General features: G+C 53.7%; 1 protein-coding gene across 4 annotated transcripts in view; it reads right to left on the bottom strand.

The window, feature by feature from the left end:
* Positions 1-315: 315 nt before the first annotated feature.
* Positions 316-20151, bottom strand: part of ENG (endoglin) — a 31360-nt gene continuing 11524 nt past the window's right edge. The window contains exons 3-15 of one of the 4 annotated variants that reach the window (XM_081587108.1): positions 13053-13259; positions 9764-9954; positions 8689-8854; positions 8264-8393; positions 7638-7812; positions 7268-7410; positions 4928-5065; positions 4668-4706; positions 3951-4067; positions 3360-3611; positions 2319-2373; positions 1223-1324; positions 316-1096 (exon numbers count right to left, since the gene is read on the bottom strand). In XM_081587108.1, coding sequence (XP_081443234.1) covers positions 972-1096; positions 1223-1324; positions 2319-2373; positions 3360-3611; positions 3951-4067; positions 4668-4706; positions 4928-5065; positions 7268-7410; positions 7638-7812; positions 8264-8393; positions 8689-8854; positions 9764-9938 — 1617 coding nt within the window. In that variant the 5' untranslated portion in view covers positions 9939-9954; positions 13053-13259 and the 3' untranslated portion in view covers positions 316-971. Of the gene's footprint in view, positions 1097-1222; positions 1348-2314; positions 2374-3349; positions 3612-3950; positions 4098-4667; positions 4707-4915; positions 5066-7267; positions 7411-7637; positions 7813-8263; positions 8394-8688; positions 8855-9763; positions 9955-13052; positions 13260-20151 lie in introns of all 4 variants that reach the window. The other 3 variants (XM_081587107.1, XM_081587106.1, XM_081587105.1) reach the window with 3 other exon arrangements.

The following is a 20151-nucleotide window of genomic DNA, read 5'->3' as shown; positions in this document are numbered from 1 at the left end:
GGCCTGCGTAAGAGCCCAGGTTGTGTGGCCTGGACAAGTCCCTCTCCCCTTCCCTCTGAGCCTCAGGCAGCCTGTCTGTGAAATGAGAAGGATGAATTGATGTCCCTTGACCACATGGTAAGCACAGGGACCTTGTGATCACAAATTCTCACACCCATTTCACAGATAAGAGAACGGTGGCTGGCTTAAAGAAGCCATGGGACCTGTCCACAGTCCCACAGCCCAGAAGTGGTATTTGAACCCAGAATTTGAACCCAGAACGGTCACCCCTCTCTCTGGTGTAGGTGCCCCTCCCCTTCCAGCCCAGCCTAGCTCTGGTTTCATGGTCTGATTTATTGGTGGTGAGTATATAGGGGAGGACCCAGGACAGACTGCCTGGGGGGTGGGCGTGGGGAGTGTCTCTGTGTGACAGTTGCAGGGAGGAGCTAGGCTCCCCAACTCCTCTCCCAGGCTGGGCGCCCCTCGGCTTCTGTTTCCCTGCCAGAATCGTGCTAGTTCCGATGCGGAGACCGCTGGAAGCCGGTGCAGGTGGCTCTGTGCTGGCTTGGTTTCCACAGAGGAGGCGCCATCAGCCTGGGTGGGCTGGACTGAGTCCTGGAGTTCTCAACTCCTGCCCGGCCCAGGTCACTGAGTGCTGCATCCAGGTTACAATGACAGGGACTTTCTTGGGTGTCTACAGCAATGTGGACATACAGGGCAGTGGACTCTCACTCTGCGGTCCCAGGCAGCTGCACCCCAGGCCCTCTGGGTTTGAAGGTTCGTTGGGGTGGGGTGGGGGGACCCCAAGGCGTTCCGAGCTGGTGCTCCCACTGGCGGCAGGCCTCTGGGAGGGAGGCAGCAGGGATGGGTGCAGAGGGCAGGGTTCATCCTTGGTCAAGTGGAGGGGCTGGGGTCCCGGGATAAGTCCACGGCCAGTGGTTCCCAGCTGGTGGCTGCTCAGTCTCTCCCGCTGGGCGAGGGCTGGCTGGGCACTACGCCATGCTGCTGGTGGAGCAGGGGGTGCTCTGGGTGCTCCCGATGCTGTGGTTGGTGCTACTGCTCTCCGAGGAGGCCGGGGCAGCCACCGCCACCACGGGCTCCCGCTTGCCGGGGTGACCTGGGGGCAGGGGTGGAGGTCAGGGCCCCGGCCAGGGCTCCCCACTGCCCTAGAGACTGCACTGGGCTCCCCCAGGTGGTGATGGAGGGGACCTGAGCACTCACTGTGGGGGCCTGGGATACTCACGCGTGTGCGAGTAGATGTACCAGAGCGCAGCGGTGAGCAGGGCCCCGATGAGGAAGGCGCCAAAGGTGATGCCCAGCACGGCAGGCAGGACAAGGCCTTTGTCTGCACAACCAAGGACAGGATGGCTGCAGTCAGCACTGCCATCTCCTCCCTGCAACTCCCATCCCCACTCCCCACCCTGTTGTGCCAGCCAGGAGCGCAGGTGCCAGTCTCAGCTCAGCCGCTGACCCTGACTTCTCTGAACCCGTTTCCTCATCTAGCCAATGGGATCATCACACCCACATGTGGCATGAAGCTGTGTTGCTATGAGCATCCCCCCAAAAGGGTCCAGCCAGGCCTTTGGGGCCATGCCTCTGCTTCCCTAGGCTGGTAGAGATACATTTTTAGGGAGGCTGGATGATATAATCTGCGCAAAGTGTGAGTGGGGCCTGAGAGTCCAGAGTCCCGCTGTGTGACCTTAGGTCAGTCCCTACCCCTCTCTGAGCCTGCTACCAAAGTAGAAGCCAGAGCGCCCCTGAGGGCCCTTCAGCTCTCTTCTTGGGTTTTCTCAAGCTTCACTCTTTCTGTACTCCTGATGCCTGTCTGACTATGGGCCAGGCAGCCTGCCCATAGGCCTCTGAGTTCCTGTCCCCGCAGTGGAGTCATTAGCCTGCCCTCTTGATTGCAGGCTGGGCACAGGGGCTCCATCCAGGCCCAGGTGGGATGGCCAAAGGGCCTATGCTTCTCCCGCCTGCATTCAGTGTCAGGGACTCTTCTGCCCAGGGGGCACCTGGGCCCAGGAGGAACTAAGACAGGCTGGGGGGAGCTGGGCTGAGGGGCATCCTCCACACTAGGGATATTAGGGAAGGAGAGGCCAGCCCCCAAGTCCTGTCCAGTCCTGATTCCAGGAGGCTCCATCCTCCAGCAAGGTCAGCCAGCCACCCTGGGGATCAAGAAGAGCCAAAGGCCTGAGATGTGGTCCCATGGGGTGGACACAAGCAAACGCTCTCCATGTGGAAGACATAGCTGTGGACCCTGCTCTCTGGGGTCCTCTTAGCGTCCATCACACCCCACTCTGACCTCAGCCCCTGGAACCCCGGGGAGACTTAGAACTCACCATGAAGGCTGGCACTGACGATGTTCAGGCGCGTGGAGACAGTCTTGTGGACTTCCTAGAGGAGGAAGAGAGTCCGGGGTTTGGCACAGCCTTTGAGAGGCAGCTCTAGGCTTCCTCCCTGTCTCTGTGACCCTGGCCTGCCACACCCCACCCTGGGGCCTTGACTCTGAGCCCCATCTGCACCACCTTCTGGCTGGGGGGCCTCTGGGCAAATGCTGGCAGATCTGTGCTGTGGAAGGGTGGCAGCCAGACAATTCTTGGCTGCTCCTGGTGTGAGTTCCTGGAAGGCTCCCAACTCCCATGAGGATTATGGGGGCACTGCATCCATTATCCTTGTGAATGCCCAGAAGCCCAGGCTCACTGTGGCCCAGGGAGAGGCCACTCAGGAGTGGTCCCAGAGGCTTCCCCAGCTTCATACAACCAGAGAAGCTTCTCATCCTGCATACCCTTTTGTGTGCAAGGGCTTGGGGATGACTGTGTGTGTGTGTGTCCAGGGCCCAGTGTCTAAGAACTGGTGTACACTGGATGGTGAAATGTGACCACTAAGTGCAGAAAACCAGAGTTTTGTGTCCTTTGTACTAATCCTCTTCCCTGAGGTCTCCTGTTTGTTGAGATTACCTTGGTGATCATACTATATGGATAAGATGGGTGGGTGGATGGATTGATGGATGATAACTGGGTGCAGTTGCAGAAGAATGGATGGATGACTGGGTGGGATGGTGAGAAGCATCAACTGATAAATGACTGAATGGGACGGTGGGAAGACAGACAGATGGGTGAGATAATAGATGGATAGATGGATGGACAGATGGATAGTGGTTGTAGCTGCATATCTGACCAATGTCCCAAGACATAGCACAGCCATCCAAAGGCAGTCAGGTGGCAGAAAGAGTGCCCTTGGTACCCAGAGGCCACGTGTCTGCCTGTGGCTATGTCTTTTGCCCACTGGTCTCACATCCTCCAGGTCTATCATATCCCTTCCTGGAAACTCCAGACCCAGAAGCCACCTTTGAAGCTGAGCTGGGCCCAGCCCTCACTCACCAGGGACCGAATCCTGGGATGCATGGTCACAGAGCAGCTGAGGATGCCAGTCGTGGGCATGGGCACCAGGTAGCCGCGGAGGAGGAAGCTGAAGCGTATGTCACCACTAGGGCTCGGGGACAGCAGGTTCACACAGCTGCTCTTGGCTTCCTGGCCCTGGATGAGTTCCACGATTTCCATGTCGGGCCCCAGATTCAGTTGGCAGCTCTCCAGCTGGATCATGAGCTCAGGGATGGATGGGGACACGCTCACCTGCATGGGTAGGTAAGGGTGCCGAGGCCTGGTTAGTTACTTGTAACTCTCCACCTTACCTGTTCTTGTGAAATAAGCTAGACTCATTCTAGAGTTCCTGCTGAGGAACTTTGATGGTGGAAGGACAGTTACTGGCCTGCCTGGAGCAAAGGAGGAGGAGGAAGTGACATTCCAACCAGTGTCTGAGCTCTGCCTCAGCTCTCCCCTCCCACCCCTACAATCCTGCATCAGGCTGGCCTCCACCTCCCCCTGGGAAGTCAAGTTCCACTGGGGAGAAAGAAAGGCTCTGAGAAATCCCAGGGGGTGGCAGGCCTGAGTGGTCAAGTCCAAGTCCAGTACCTGCACAAAGCCCTGCTGGCCCAGCTCGATGGTGTTGGAGGCTTGGAGGAAGTGCGGGCTGAGGTAGAGGCCCAGCTGGAGGGAGAGGCTGTCCATGTTGATGCACTGCACCTTTCTCTGTGGGGATGGGAGGGAGGCTTGGTGGGTCTGGGAGGCACCCAGTGAGAAAGCTAAGGGGTTGGAGCAGGAGTCATAGTCCAGAGTTGTTGCCTGACCCTCCTCCTCACCTTCCCCACCACAACTGATATTTATCAAGAACCTGCTCTCAGGAATTCCCTGGCGGTCCAACAGTTAGGATTCTCTGCTTTCGCTGCTGAAGGCCCGGTGTCTGATCTCATTCCCTGCTTGGGGAACTAATATCCCACAAGCCGCAAAGCCAGAAAAAGAACTTGCTCCGCACAAGACCTGTGTGCTTTCCAGGTCTCCTCTTGGTGACAGCTCATCCCATAGGGGATTCCTTTCTTATACTTCTATTAACAGGACCTTTGGGCCCTGAAAGCTTATGTGATTTGCGCAAGGCCACGCAGCCAATTCGTGCTTGAACCCTCTGACTTGAGAGACTGAGAACATGACCCTGAACCGTATTGCCCCCATTGCACAGAAGGGGAGACTGGGGCACACTGGAGGCACATTGGCTTGCCAGGATCAGGGCCTGAGTCTCCTGAGGCCTGCTCCCCCATGGACCACATGGGTTAGCACGTTGACTATCCATCTCACCCGCTGCGGTGATGAGCTTGACAGGAGTCTGATGACCACCTGCAGGAAGAGAGCCAAGGAGCTGGTCAGAGCCCGAGAGGAGCCCAGAGGGTATCCCACCCAACACACCCATTTTTTCGGATGGGGAGACTGAGTCAACCAATGGCTAAGCTTGTCTTCCTACTGAGCACCACACCCGCTCTCCCCAGAGCCTCTCTGCCTGGAAGATCCAGGAGGTGCCGGGAGTGGGCACCGTCCCTTTTTCCTACCCCAGGTCTTACCTCGTTACTGACCACATTTTCCATCACTTCCATGCCGCAGCTGGAGTAGCCGCTGCTCAAGACAAACTCGTCTTCTGTTTCCTCAGCTTGGCAACTGGAGTCCCAGAAGGTCAGGCTTGTGATGGTGCATAGCAGAGTCTGGGCCAGGGTTGCGGGGGGTGTGGGGGACGCACCGTCAGGAGGCACAGGGCTCCCCAGGGCCTGTCCATCACACCCCAGCACCAAGGACTGACCACACCCCAGGGGTCTCGAATCACAGCCACCTCTCTGCTCGCATCCCCATTTTTGTTAGGTCTCATCATCCTACACCGTTTAAGAGTTACTACTTTTCCTGAAGTTGACACGCTTCTGTATCTAGCAATAATATCTGTGACATCATGAGCGTGTTCTAGACATATGCATTCTGAGAAATTGTGTGGGTTTGTTTTTTTCCAAAGATCAATGGATGACAGTGTATGGCATGCAGGCCCCTTGGGACTGGCTGGCAATAATGCCAGCCATTGCTGATCCCTGCACCACCTCCTTCACCTCCCAGACATCTGCCGGGCCAGGTAGAGACAAGTAAAAAGGGGGAGACGGGCTGCAGACAGATGGAGCTTCACCTTGGCCCTGATACCACACACCTCAAAACACTTCCACATAGACATAGAGTTAAATGTCATTCTAAAAATCCCTGAGAACATGCATGACTCGTCAAGACTCTGGCAGAGAGATTTCCTGCCTCAGAAAGACTAGAAAAAAGTCACAAAGGAGAAAATGGCCAGCTAGGACGGCCCAATGTTTTCAAACAACCCAAAAATTAAGAAACACTCTGGTGAAAATTTAAAGAACGATAACAAACCAGGAGAGATTATTTCAGTAAGAATGATAGACAAAGGGCCACAAATGTCTTTCTTCACGTAAAAAGCTTATAGAAATAATCAAGAAAAATACCAAAGGAGGGAGACTCAAGAGGGAGGGAACATATGTATACTTATGGCTGATTCATGTTGTGTACAGCAGAAATCAACACAACAGTGTAAAGCAATTATCCTCCAACTGAAAAAAATTTTTTTAAAAAAGAAAAATACCAAGCCACAAAGTTACAGAGACTTTGATTATTATCAGTCACACAGTATCAAGTCCACACCTACTCAGTTTCGGTTCAGTTCAGTTCAGTTTCTCAGTTGTGTCTGACTCTTTGCAACCCCATGAATTGCAGCACGCCAGGCCTCCCTGTCCATCACCAACTCCCGGAGTTCACCCAAACTCGTGTCCATCGAGTCGGTGATGCCATCCAGCCATCCACATTCACTACTTACTAATCAAAGAAGTAGAAACTCAAACAAGAATGGAAGACAAGCTTCCACCTCCCACATCAGCAAAGTTTTTTAGACAAAAAAACAATAATTTGGAGAGAGAGTCAAAGTGTTCTCATTAATCAGCAGTGAAAATTGGAATCATCTTTTGGAAAGCGAGTTGGCAACATGTATCAAAATTTCCAGAATGTTCCCTCATTTTTGACCCAGCAATCTCACTGATGTGGAAACCTATCTTAAGAAAACAATTCTATTTAAAGAAGAATTTCATGCACAATGACATTTCCTGCATATTTATAATATTACAGAATTGAAATCACCCAAATGTCTAATGAGGGAGGAGGAGCTAATTATGGCATCTCAATATGACGGGATCAAATGTGTTTTTTAAGTTACTTATGAACTTGGGCTTTCCTAGTGGCTCAGAGGGTGAAGAATCTGCTTGCAATGCAGGAGACCTGGGTTCGGCCCCTGGGTCAGGAAGATCCCCTAGAGAACAGAATGGCTACCCACTCCAGTATTCTTGCCTGGAGAATTCCATGGACACAGGAGCCTGGAGGGCTACAGTCCATGGGGTTGTAAAGAGTCGGACATGACTGAGCAACTAACACTGTCACTTTCAGTATTAAGTACACAAGGCTTCCCTAGTGGCTCAGCAGTAAAGAATCCGCCTGCAATGTAGGAGACACAGGAGATGTGGGCTCAGTCTCTGGGTTGGGAAGATCTCCTGGAGAAGGGAATGGCTACCCACTCCAGTATTCTTGCCTGGAGAATTCCATGGACAGAGGAGGCTGGCGGGTTACAGTCCATGGGATCACAAAGAGTCAGACACGACTGAGCACCTAACACATTGCTCCACACCAGACGAGGTCGTCAGACCTCCTGTAATCCTTACCACCTGGTAGGGACTATTATCAAGCCCATCTACAGGTGGAAAAACTAAGGCTTGGAGAGGAATGTGATTGGTCCTCCTGCCTGGATTAGGACAGAGGAAGGACCAGTTACCCGTGTTAGCTGGACTGGAGGCCAGGAGCTCCCTTACCGAGATGAGGTCTTTCTTGAGCACCAGAGTCATGCCATCGCTGGAGCACTTGGGCTGGATCAGGGTCAGAAGTAGCTCCTGGTTGCAGCCCTTATTGGGAGTGGTGATCTCCACTGGTGTGGGTGAGGGCTGCAGCCCACTGCCTGCAGGGTAGCAGAGGCGGCCCCCACAGACAGTCACTGTGGGGCTCACTGTGCTCTGAGGTGCTCAGCATTCCTGAGATGCACATGAGGAATATGGGGCTCCCACCAGCTGCTGTAACTTTCCCAGTTCACATGGCAGCTGGACATAGCAACAGATCCCAGGAGAGGGCCAAGGAAGGGAGTTGTGGGGGGGTGGGGGTGGCAAGGGAAGGGAGCCAGGTGCTCACCACAGCTGTGGGTCTTCAGAGAGACATCACTGGCCAGAGGGAGCTCCACGAAGGATGCTACTACACTGGCGTTGAGCCTCCGGGCCTCCCCCAGCAGGCCTTGGGTTGTGTTTGGAAGTTGGAAGCCAGGGTTGATCCTATCTGGAAAGATCTTCAAGGAGTATTCACCAGTGGTCTAATGACAGGGAGAGAGGCAGAGCAGGGAGCTACGGACACAGTCAGGGGCCACACAGCCTGGCAAGGTGTGCCTGCAGGCTGGCCAGGGTCTGCCAGGCCTCAGTCAGGCTCTCTTTTGCTCCTGCTGTTTCCCCTGCCTGGACCACCTCCCCTCATCTACTGGTTCCTGTCTGTCTTTCAACTAAGCTTGGAGTTCACCTCTCCAGGAAACTTCCCTGATGCAGTGGGCTGGGTTAGGGGGCCTCTCTAAGGGATCATGGAAGGCTTCCTGGAGGAGGTGCCATCTAGGTGAAGGTCTGAAGGAAGAATAGGTAGAGCACAGAGGGCAGAAGGATAATCGTATATAAAGGCTCAGGGCAGGGGTGATGGTGCAGGAAGTTTGGGTTTTTTCTTTGAGGAGCCTTGGGAAGACCTGAACGGGGCTGTGTGGGTCTCAAAGCAAGACTCACCCAGATCTGCATGTTGTGGTTGGCGTCGATTAACCAGGACACGTAGGGTGGACCCTGAAGGATGAGCACGGCGGCTTCAGTATCTCTCCAAGCACAGCTCAGCTCCAACTTCACGGTCACTGTCCGGGGCCTGGGGAGCGGGGAGACGGACCCCCCCGCATCAGCAAGGGCGGTTGTGCGGGGTGTGGGGTGGGGCGGGGGAGCTTGACCAGGAATTGCGGGGCCAGAACAAGACCTGGGGTCGGGTGAGCAGCAGCTGAGCTCCTAACCTGGTTGGTCTTGGGTCTGTAGGGTGGGCGTGGAAATGGGCGGGGCCCAGATATAGGAGTGGGTGACAGTTCTCTAACCAGGCCGGGGTGGGGCTAAGGCTTGCACAGAAGCAGGGCTTTATAGGGGGCTGGGGCTGGCGGGGCTGGCACCCTTACCAGGCCTCTGGGCCCGGCAGGATCCTCAGGATGTGCGCCTCCTTGTGGCCAGCCACACCTTCCAAGCGGCAGCCCCGGACCGGGGCGTAGGCTTTCGGGCTCCATTCGAGCGTGTGGCCCATGTCCTTCTGGGGTTCCAGACTGCAGGAGAACGGTGCGCTCGAGGCTGCGGAGATAAGCGCACCTCTGTCTCCTCTGGGAGCAGCCTAGCATCTAATACACAGGCCCACCCTCTCCCACAGTAATTGTGGGGCAGGCAGGATGGCTTCCAGGTGGCGCTAGTGGTAAAAAAAAGAACTCTTCAGCCGATGCCGGAGACCCAAGAGACAGGGGTTCGATCCCTGGGTTGGGAAGATCCCCCTGGAGAAGGAAATGGCAATCCACTCTAGTATTCTTGCCTGGAGAATCCCATGGACAGAGGAGCCTGGTGGGGTACAGTCCATGGGGTCAGAAAGAGTCAGACACAATAGAAGCGACTTAGCACGCACGCAGGCAGGATGGAGCAGCAAAGAGTGGGAGCTTGGGAGGACCTGGGTTCAAATTCACCTACAGCAGAGTGACCCAGGGCAAGTCCCTGGCTTTTGTTTCCTCATCTGTCAACACACATTTTATTTAAGGTATAAAACCATGGCGTATGTTAGGGATGCAACCCAGCAACTGCCTGTACATCATCCCCCCTTTATCTTTCTTATAGTATTTATCATGACCTGAAATTATAGAATTTGTATACCTGTCTATTATCATCTTCCTACCACAGTGCCGGCTCCAGGAGGGCAGGATCTGGGTTTGTCTCCACAGGGTCCCCAGATGCCTGGCATGGGGTTTGGCACATACTAGGGACACAATAAATAATATGAAAGTGCTGTTTTTGTAGGTCAAGAGACTGACAAATAGCAGCAGTTTCACAGGGCTCAGTCTAACATTTGATGAAAGGGTATCCACTGTCCTAAGTGACCCTGGAAAAATTACATCCCGTCTCAGTGCCTTAGTGTCCACATCTGAGGAATGAGACAGAGGAATTCATATTCCTCCAGAGCAGAGTCCTGAACCCAGAGAGGCTGTTGGGGAGGCAGACCTTGGTCCAGACGAAGGAGGATGCTTTTCGGGTTGTTCAGCTCAGCAGCAGAAGTGATGGGACCCTTTGTATTCGCCCAGTTGAGGAGCTGGTCCTTGGTGGTGAAGGATGGCAGCTGTGTGGTGTTGGCATGTAGGGCCTCGTGAAAGACCAGTTTGGGGTCCTGGGGAGACATGTGGCAGCTCAGGATGCTGTCCCTGGGCCTGAATGCCTTCTGTCCCTGAATGCCTTCTGTCCCATGCCAGAGGTCAGGAGATAACTGGGGGAGGCAGCTAGTTGGCTGAGCAGAGAAGGCCAGGGCTGAGGAGGCTGAGACAGGTGGAGCCGAAGTCAGCCCACAGGCCCCTAACTAGGGCCCCTCAAAGCCAGATCTGCCCCGTCTACTTTCCACACCTAGGGGGCTGGGTAGACACACATCCATGTTCATCCACCTGTTCAAACATCACCCTCCCACCCCTCCCTAAGCATCCTCATTCAGTCCACACTTATCGTGAGGCTCATGTCGGTTTCCCCCACACTCTTGTGAGGGACAGTGGCTGGGGCTTGACACACAGTAGACACTAAGAAATATTTGTCTGACTGTGTGCTGGGTCTTGAGAACAGCAATGAAGATCCTGACATGGCAGCTTCATCCTGATACCTGGCACACAGCAGGTGCTCCCCGCACATGGAAATGGAGAAGGGAAGATAGAAGACATGGATGAATAAATGAGTGAATGAAAGACAAATGACTGGTCCCTGCCCTGGGAGATCTTACCATCCAGAAACCAGTCATGCCTCAAGTCATTTGAAACAACAGAAGACAGAGGATATTATTCTATAAGAAACAAAAGGAGCAAGAAACAGGTCCCTTGAATGAACAGAGATGAGAATCTGGGTGGCTGCAGCACCTCACTGCCTCCACTGCCCACGCCTCAGCAGAGACTCTGGTGGGCTAGGGAAGGAAATAGGAAAGACTTCCTGGGGTAGAAGTCAAAGGATTCATAGGAAGCTGCTGGGGCCATGGATTCAAGAGTTCTCTTCCATCCATCTCCAAAACCAGAGGCATTACGCTGAAGCAGCAGCAGCATGAGAGCTTCAGGCTAGATACTAAGGGGGACTGCCTGACAATGGAAATAGGCAAGACATCATAGAATGGTCCACTTGGAATGGAGCAGGACTTTTAACAAGGGGCCAAAATTTTCCCTTTCATGCACTGGAGAAGGAAATGGCAACCCACTCCAGTATTCTTGCCTGGAGAATCCCAGGGACGGTGGAGCCTGGTGGGCTGCCGTCTATGGGGTCGCACAGAGTCGGACACGACTGAAGCGACTTAGCAGCAGCAGCAGCAAAGTGATGAGGACGTGGGTGAGGACCCCAGGGCCCACCCCCACCCCATGGAAGGGCTGGGGCAGTCTTTTAGAGCTAGAGAGTTGGGTTGGGTGGGGAGGAGGAGGACTTTTGCCATCTGACCCTCAGGGTCAGCTCTGTAAAATGGGAATGTAATAGGGATTAAAGGGCATTTGTCAAGCTCTTGGCGCCGGGTCTGGTAGAGTCCTGCGCCCCACCCCCGGTGAGACTCTTGGTCTCTGGCTCCGGCTGCTGGGGGCCGCCTCCGGAAGCTGCGGGCCGAGGTCGCGCGCGGCTCCGGCGGTCCATCCGCCCCCTCTCCCGGGCCTGTGTATTCTTAGCCCCGGGGAGGAAGGCGTGGCCGAGGCCGGAGCCGGCGGCCGCTGCGACCTTCCGGCCCGGCGGGCGGGCGCTTTTTATGTGCCCTGCGTCAGCCAGAGCCCCGCCGGGCCTAAAGCCCGGGGCTGGGCCGCCAGAGGGTCCGGGAATGGGAAGGGGGAAAAACGGGAGGTGGGGGAGAGGAGCCGTGGCCGGGCCTGGCTTGCCCGCACTGGGAGCCGCGGGGTCGGTCCCGTTCCGTCCTCCCGGTTGGCTGCGTTCGGCCTTCCCCGTCCCTCCCGTGGGGTGGAGGGGCTTCCATGCCCGCCCGCTCTGCCTGACTCTGCGCTTCCTGCCGCCAGTCGCGCACCCCCTCAGCTTCTCTCGCTGTCTAGGCCCGCGTCCCAGGCAGCCCGGGGCCGGGGCCTGTCTTCAGGTCCCCTCCTCCTCTCCCCCTCCTCGAACTCTTGAGTCTCTCAGAGTCCGTCCATTCCTCCCACAACAGGCCGGCCCTCTTTCCATTTCCATATTTCTTTCTGTGTCTCGCTCCCACTTGTTTTCTTTGCTCTCCCCCGAGTTCCTGGTCTCTCCCCTCTGCTTTTTCTGGCTGTAAACAACAGCTGCTTGCATCTGGGGGGGCCACCTCCCAGGGACTTAAACGTGAACAAGGCAGTGCGCCGGCCCACCCCACCTCCTCCAGCCCTGAGCCCCCCGGCTGTGGTCCCAGCCAGTGGACCTTCTCTCTCTCTGGTGGATGTGTCTGACATTTAAATTTTTGATGCATGATACAGGGTGCACCGGGATGACCAGGAGGGATGGGATGGGGAGGGGGGTTCTGGAAGGGGAACACATGTACACCCATGGTGGATTCATGTCAGTGTATGGCAAAACAAATACAATCTTGTAAAGTTAAAAAATAAAAAAATTTGAATTTTTTAAAATAATTTTTCTCCAATTTAAGCCATGGAAATTATAGGAAATCTTGCAAATTCAATACAGTGAAAAGAACAAAGCAGATCTCTGCTCCTCATCCCTCTCTCCAGCCAGAACTACTGTTAACATATTGTTAGGTTTCTTTCTGGCCTTTTTTTTGTCTGTACTTGAATATTTTCACATTTACGTCTTATGAACTTTTTCAAAGACAGTTACAAGATTATTTTATGGAGGACTATCAGTGAGTCCAGTTCTCCCACTGGACAGATGGGAAAACTGAGGCTATGAGAGAGGGTTGGAGTTGGCCAATTTGCGCATCAACCTGAGAGCTTCCCAGGTGGCTCAGTGGTAAGGAATCTGCCTGCCGGTGCAGGAGACGCAGGTTTGATCCCTGAGTCAGGAAGGTCTACTGGAGGAGGAAATGGCCACCCACTACAGTATTCTTGCCTGGAAAATTCCATGGACAAAGGAGCCTGGCTGGCTATAGTTCATGGGGGTCGCAAAGAGTTGGACACAACTAAGCCACTGAGCACGTATGCACACACACACATCACCTCCCGGGTTTGATTCCCACCTCCGGGTTTGGGCTCGTTTCCCCAAGTTCTGTTGCCCTTTGTATTCTCTCTGACAGGGCCTCATGGGGTTCACCAGGAAGGGCCCTGGTGAGTAATGTCAGAATGAAAAAGAGAAGCAGGGGACCCTGGCCCACAGAGGTGGACGGCAGTGGCCTCCCAAACCCCGTGCCTGAGGCTGCGGTTGGAGGTAACACACTCACGTAGGCCAGCTGGAGTGGGATTCCTGGTGCCTGCAACTTCAGGAAGATGGATTTGTTCACGCTGAGGATCAGCAGCACCTCTCGGGGCCAGATGCCACCTTGCTTGGCTGTCTGGAGAGTCAGCTGCAGCTCTGACACGTCCTGGGATGGGAGCCAGGGGAAAGACACATACACGGATCAGTTAGACGGCACAGGCTGTGTGCCACCCAGATCAGCAGCGTTGACTCATTTACTGTCAGCTTCCATTTCATTCTCCCTGCCCAGCTTGTCCACTCCTGTCTTCCAGAGCCCGGCACAGTGCCTGGCCCTCAGGCAGGTACTCAGAAAATATTGCTAAACAAATGAAAGATGAGTCTCAGCAAATCCAAGGAGATATTTTTTTGTTAACGATCAGAAGAAGGGATAGATTGGGAGTTTGAAATTGACATGTACACACTGCTATATTTAAAATAAAATGCCTGGGACTTCCCTGGTGGTCCAGTGGCTAAGACTCCATGCCTCCAATGCAGGAAGCCTAGGTTCAATCCCTGGTCAGGGCACTATATCCCACATGCCGAAACTAAGAGTTCACATGGTACAACTAAGACCTGGTGCAGCCAAATAAATAAATATTTTAAAATAAATAAATGCAATGAGCCTGAACTTTATTTGGTAGTCAGTTGAGGTTTATTATTTCCATTAAACACCTGCTGTGAACCAGCCTGTGTGACTTAGAGCGTACTGTGTGCCCTTTCTCTGTCCCAATGCAGCAGTGTTGAGGCATCAACCTCTGCTCCCCAGTTGCAGTATTCCTATTTGCCTTACTATTTTAAAGTACTAAATACTCATGTTTTGTCGGGTAATACCATTACTTTGATATTTTATAAGAAATGCGAAGTTGAAATCATTCTGTCTCGAGAGGTACTGACTGCATTAAAAAATTTAATTGATCATGGTATATGTATTTAGAATGCTTTCATAACAACAACAATAACAACTAATATCTAACATTTATATAGTGCTTCCTAAGTGCTTGGACCATTCTAAGTGCTTTACACATTGACTCATTTAATCTCACGACAACCCTAAGAGGTAGGTACCATTGTTATTCTCACTTACAGATGAAGAAACAGGGCACAGAGAGGTGAAGTCATTTGTCCATGACCACCCAGCACATAAGTATGGAACTAAGATCTAGACCTAGGCAGGCCTCTACTCTCAACTACTATCCTGCCCCATCACGTTTTTCTATACTTCTTTATTCCCAGAAAGAAAAAGAACACAGCTATCCACAGGCAAAGCTTCTATTGAAAGAATAGACTTCTTTGGGCCTTCCCTGGTGGTCCAGTGGTTAAGAATCCACCTTCCAATGCAGGGGACATGGGTTCGATCCCTAGTTGGGGAAACTAAGATCCCACATGCTTTAGGGCAACTAAGCCCACGAGCCATAACTAGATAAGTCCATGCACCGCAACCAGAAGCCTGCATGCCACAGTGAAGACCCAGCACAGCCAGAAAGAAAGAAAGAAGAACCCCCGCTGTGCTCAAAGACTCTATGAACCAATGGAGCATGAACAGGTAACTCCTGAAACTGAGACAGGTCCAAGCCTCAGAATCCCTGCCTTGGACTTATAAGGACAAAGGCAGATGGAAACGTTTGATTGAAATACAAACTCCAGCTGTTCACAAAAGCTGGAAATCTCTCCAAAGAGACAAAAAGCTGACCCCTTCCCCCCAAATCTCCTCAAACTTATCAAAAAGGAGACAGATATTTCAAGATGAAGACATCAGTGGAAAGTTTTTAGATTTAACTTTTAATTATCTCCTGGCCATTTCCCCAACTGATGTCGGACAGCCAGAGTGTTTCAGCTGGAAAAATCTGCCCAGAAATATTTCCACTACCTAATAATGACACTGTGATCACTTTTTGTAAGTTTGCTCTTTGAAACAAAATAAAAGCAAATAATATTTCATTTTCAATGTTTCATAAATATTTTTTAATTTTAGTGAGCTATTTAGGTTGCTTATTTTTGAATGATCACTTTTATGCTAGTTTATAGTAGAGTGATATCTTGAATTTATGTTTGTGTAAGTTCACTTTTTTGATTAATTTCTGTTTTCTAATGGGTTTATAACTTTGGGGTTTTGAAATATCTTGTGTCATCAGTTTTAAAAAATAGTGTACATTCTAAACACTTTATGGATTAAATATTGGATTTAATATCATATTTTGGCAAAATAGAAAATACCACTCCAAATGTCAAAACTAACATTTTGTTCCAGGATTGTGATCAGTTCTTGAAATTAACTGAAGTGAAGGGAGACCCACCTTGGTGTTGTCAGGAAAGGCCCAGGCACTGCTGCCCTGTCTGAATCTTCGAGAATGGACCCACCCCAGCTTCATTACATATTGCCTATGTATTATTAGTTTGAACCATCAAATATGACTGCACAACTCTGTGTATATGATCAAAACCCCTCAACCGTACACTTTAAGTAGGCAAACGTTTTCACAATAAAGCTATTAAAATACGGCAATCAAATATCAGGACTTTCACAGGGTTCAGTCTAATGCCAGTGTGTTGCACATGCTCTCATTGAAGCAGGGTTAGGTATTCTCCCATTTCACAGATATAGCAGCTGGGCACAGGGAGGGCCCCTGCCAAAGTGGTGAAGTCAGACGCCCAGTACCCGTCAGTGTGGTGCCAGAGTGGGTGCCTGGACCCCTGGGCAGCTTGCCTGGACTGTGTACTCCCTCTCAACCCTGTCACTCCCCAGACTGCCCCACAGTTCATCACTGTCCAGCCCCATCTGTCTGTCCTCCCCCAGAGGAGGGAACCTCATGGCCTATTCATGGTGAATAGATGCATCCTATGGTTAGGAGGTGCCATGGCTGCTGCGGACAAGGAGAATAATCCCTCCTCTGCCCTTCGGTGGATGCCCACAGGCTAAGAGCACAACCCCCGAGGTGGGAGGAAAGAGCCCTGTGACCATCCATGCCTGCTGCCGCCCCACGGTAACTGTCCCTGTTTGTGCCTCAGTTTCCCCATCTGCAAAACAGGGATAGGACAGAGTGGAAACCGAAACCAAGTAAGGCTCTGGATAAAGGAAGTTAAAGAAGAGAAGTAGACGTCAGCGTCGGGTCATGCTGAGGGTGAGGGGGTTAGGAGACTGGAACTTTGTGACATGTGTCACGGCACTCAGCTCTGCTCCCAGGGCTCACATACCAATCCCTCCACTCCCTTGTCACCAAGTCCCTCCCTGTAGAGTTAGGGGTAGGGAGGGAAGATGGGTGTGGGCTGAGGCCCAAAGAGAGGCAGGCAGGGGCTAGGGCCATGCAGCAAGTGAGCCCTGTCGAAACTCAGGAAGGCTGGAGAGCTGGGCTTCCAGGGGTCTCAGAGCTCCCGGCGTGAGCTCAAAGGCCAGCTGGTTACCAGAAAAACCCAGCCAGGGTTTCCATAGCAAACACTTCCATCCCGTGGCCCTGACTCATCAACACAGTCACTCACACGGAGACTTCCCTCTTTCCTCCCAGCCCAGAGCCCAAAGGTAAAGAAAGGGGCCTGCCTTGCCCCCCATCCCAAGCTCCCAGTCTTCCCCATGGCATCCTGGGAATCCTGGGAGCCCAGCCGAGGTGGGCAGGCCAGTCATGCCCTTGCCCCCAGCTCTGTAACCTGGGCCAGCCAGGGCCTGCCCGGCCCCTTCCCTGAGCCAGTGGGCGGGAGACCACGTTTCTATTTTTGTGCCTCTGGCCCACAGTTGCCATTGTTGGCCCAGCAGTCAGTGGCGGGAAGGGGGATTTCAGTGGGGAGGCCCTGAGTGCTAGTAGCCACTTATAGAAAGTTGCTTCCAGCAATTCTTCTAGGAGTGGAACCTCGGGCCTGCCTGCAGCCCCCACCCTCCTAGGGCCAGACTGGAGCCGGCCAGATTGGAGCCAGCCGTTCCTTTGCTCACCCCAGTGGAGTCAGACTTACAGGCAATGTAGCAGGCGAAGGGCATCAAAGCCAGACAGACCTGAAGTCAAACCTGGGCTCAGTCATTAGCCTGTGACCCTGGGCAGTTACTTCCTGTCTCTGGGCCTCAGCTTCCTGATCTGGAAAATGGGCTGAATGATATATCTACTTTATAGATTTGTGAGGATTCAGTGAGATTCTGCCTGCAAAGCGGGTGGTCCAATGTCCAGCCAAACACATGGCAGTGGATTGGCTTTCTTGACCTCCCATTCCCTCCCTGCTCGCTCATCCAGAGGAGGGCCACAATTTAGGGGCTCAGGAGGTGGGCGTGAGGGCTGGGCAGCTGTTGGCTGGAATTGGGACCAGTCAGGCCTCCCTACAACAGCCCTTCTCTGGGCCTCAGTCTCCCCATCTGTGTAGGCTATTATACAGCTCTTTGATTCCGTCTGCCTCCTTGGGGCTCCCAGTGTTTGGTATCTGGGAGTCAGTCTCCAGCCAGGTGGCTACAGAGTGGGCTTCCAGAACCCCCAGGAGAGGCATGCCACTCTCCCCAGCTGAGGGTTCCTGATCAGCCCATGTCATCTCTACTTCTGCAGTTTCTCTACTCTCCCCGTCTGGGAGAATAGCACTGGGCCCGGCCCGGGGCTGCTGTGCTCTTAATGGGAGACAGGAAACAAGGCACAACTCTGTCCTCCAGGAGCTTGACAGAGAACAAGACTAACACCCCCAAACAACCAGTAACACTGCTAACCTCATGGAGATGGCCAATCAGCAAATGCTTATACACAGTTACATTTCCCCTTTCTTCCAATATTGACCCACCAATCCACCCATCCACCCATCCACCCATCCATCCACCCATCCATCCACCCATCCATCCATCCATCCATCCACCCATCCACCCATCCATCCACCCATCCATCCACCCATCCATCCATCCATCCACCCATCCATCCATCCACCCATCCTTCCATCCACCCATCCATCCATCCACCCATCCATCCATCCACCCATCCACCCATCCATCCACCCATCCATCCACCCATCCATCCACCCATCCATCCATCCACCCATCCATCCACCCATCCATCCACCCACCCATCCACCCATCCACCCACCCATCCATCCACCCACCCATCCATCCATCCACCCATCTATCCATCTACCCATCCACCCATCCATCCATCTATCCATCTATCTACTCATCCTTCCAATTCCGGGACTGACCCTGAGTTGAACACTGGGGATATAGCACTGAGATGCAGACGCAGTCCCTGCCCAGTCTGTCTGGCCCCGAGTCCATGCCCTTCCCACCAAGCCTGTCCCTAATATCTGCAAGGCCTGGGACAAGAACACATATGACAACCCCTGGCTCCAACCCACCCCTTTTCTCTTCACATGGACACATGTGGACAACCAGCCTGGATGCTCAAGCTCTGCCATGCTCACCCCGCAGCCCCCTATAACATCCCTGCCATCGCTGAGTCCATCACTCAGTACCAGGACTGCTGACACCCACCTCTGCCTCCTCCAGGAGTGGCTCCAGGGCAAAGGTCAGTCCTGCTTTCTCTCTGCACCATCGATGCCCACTCTTAGTCACCTCGTGTAGCCCTCAGATCTGGGGGAGCTAACCCTAGCCATGCAGTGTCCCCTCTAGAAGAAAGGACAAGAAGGAGCCCCATCCAACCCTGGGAGGAGGCTCAGTGCATTTGGGCAGGGAGTTCTGGAGTCCTGGGTACCCAGGGCAGGGACTGGGGAGGGATGGCAGAGGGGTGCAACTGGAAAAGGGCCAGAGAGGGGCTATACATTGTAGGTCCCAGGCAGGGGCCTCCTTCCCTACATCGGAGGGCTGCACTACCTTCCACAGCCCTTCACAGGATGGCTTAGAGGAGCCTGGGGCCCCTGTCCTCCCCCTGCCTGAGCAACCTTGTCTGCCCCTCTGGCAGGAGGCAGTCAGCACCAGAGTCCTGTGAGTTCCGTCTGCTTGGGGGTGGTGAGGTGGCGTCAGCTCCCTGAGTTTGCCCAGAAGCGGGGTGAATCAGCGGCTGTCTCGGCTCTGCCCTGGCTGCCTGGGGTTTGTTAGGAGGATAGCAGATCAGTGCAGTCGGCCTGACGGGAACCGCTGAGACACCAGGCCGGTTTCCTGTCTCCACGGGTCAGGATGTGACCCCGGGCCCCCTCCCGGAATTCAGGCTCCGGCCTGCCCTTCGGGGACCCAGCGAGATAGAGCCCTTGCCCAGCGGCCCCCTCATCTGTCTGCAAATGTCTCGAACACACACACACACACCTCACACACACACCCTGGAACTCTCTTTCCCGAGGCTCTTGGCTGCCACAGCTCATGTGCCGCCCACCCACAGGAAATCTGAGGATTCAGAGGCCACGCGGGGATGGACGGGAAACTGTTTCTCTGTGCCAGGGTTTGCAGAAGGCAGCCACAGGTTGGGAGGGATTGGGCTGGCTGCTGAGACAGCCGCCACCCACGCCACCGCTGCCAGCTCGTGTTTCTTGCCTCTAGGCCTTTGCTCAGGCAGTGCCCTTTGCCTGGAATGCCCTTGACGCCCCTCTGTCTGGCTCGATGCTGGGAGTCATTTCCCTACTGCCCCTTCCTTCCACATTCAGTGATCATCCTCCTGGGGCCCACAGCCCCTGGCATCCCCTTCCTTCCACTGTCGAATCCATCACTCGGTACCAGGGCTTGCCGAGGCCCACCTCTGCCTCTCCTGCGAGTGGCTCCAGGGCCGTGACCAGAGCTGCTTTGTCTCTGCACCATCAGTGCCCGACACAGGCTGGGCACAGAGCAGGCACCTGGCGAGGACTGGTTGTGGGGAACTGTTGGACTGGAGATCCCCTTCTTGGCGGCTGCCTGGCAAGGAAGGTACCCCCCAGGGAAACCACAGTTATTTCCGTGTTACTGCAGTAGGTCCGATGGGATTGTGGGCTCTTTTGGGATAAGAGAGCCACGAGCATCCAGCTCCAGGAGGCTAGACCTCAGCTGCCCCTCTGCAAGTGCATTCATAGTCCCTGCTTCAGCCACCTGGTAGCAGTAGCCTGTGGGGATCCAATTAGTTGACTGATGTGAAGATGCTCTGTACGTTGTA

This window comes from Giraffa tippelskirchi, chromosome 4, assembly GCF_054371585.1.
Source record: "Giraffa tippelskirchi isolate mGirTip1 chromosome 4, T2T-mGirTip1v1.2.pri, whole genome shotgun sequence".
In the NCBI taxonomy this organism is placed as follows: domain Eukaryota; kingdom Metazoa; phylum Chordata; class Mammalia; order Artiodactyla; family Giraffidae; genus Giraffa; species Giraffa tippelskirchi.
The sequence above is the reverse complement of the archived record's forward strand: the minus strand, read 5'-3'. Positions and strand labels throughout refer to the sequence as shown.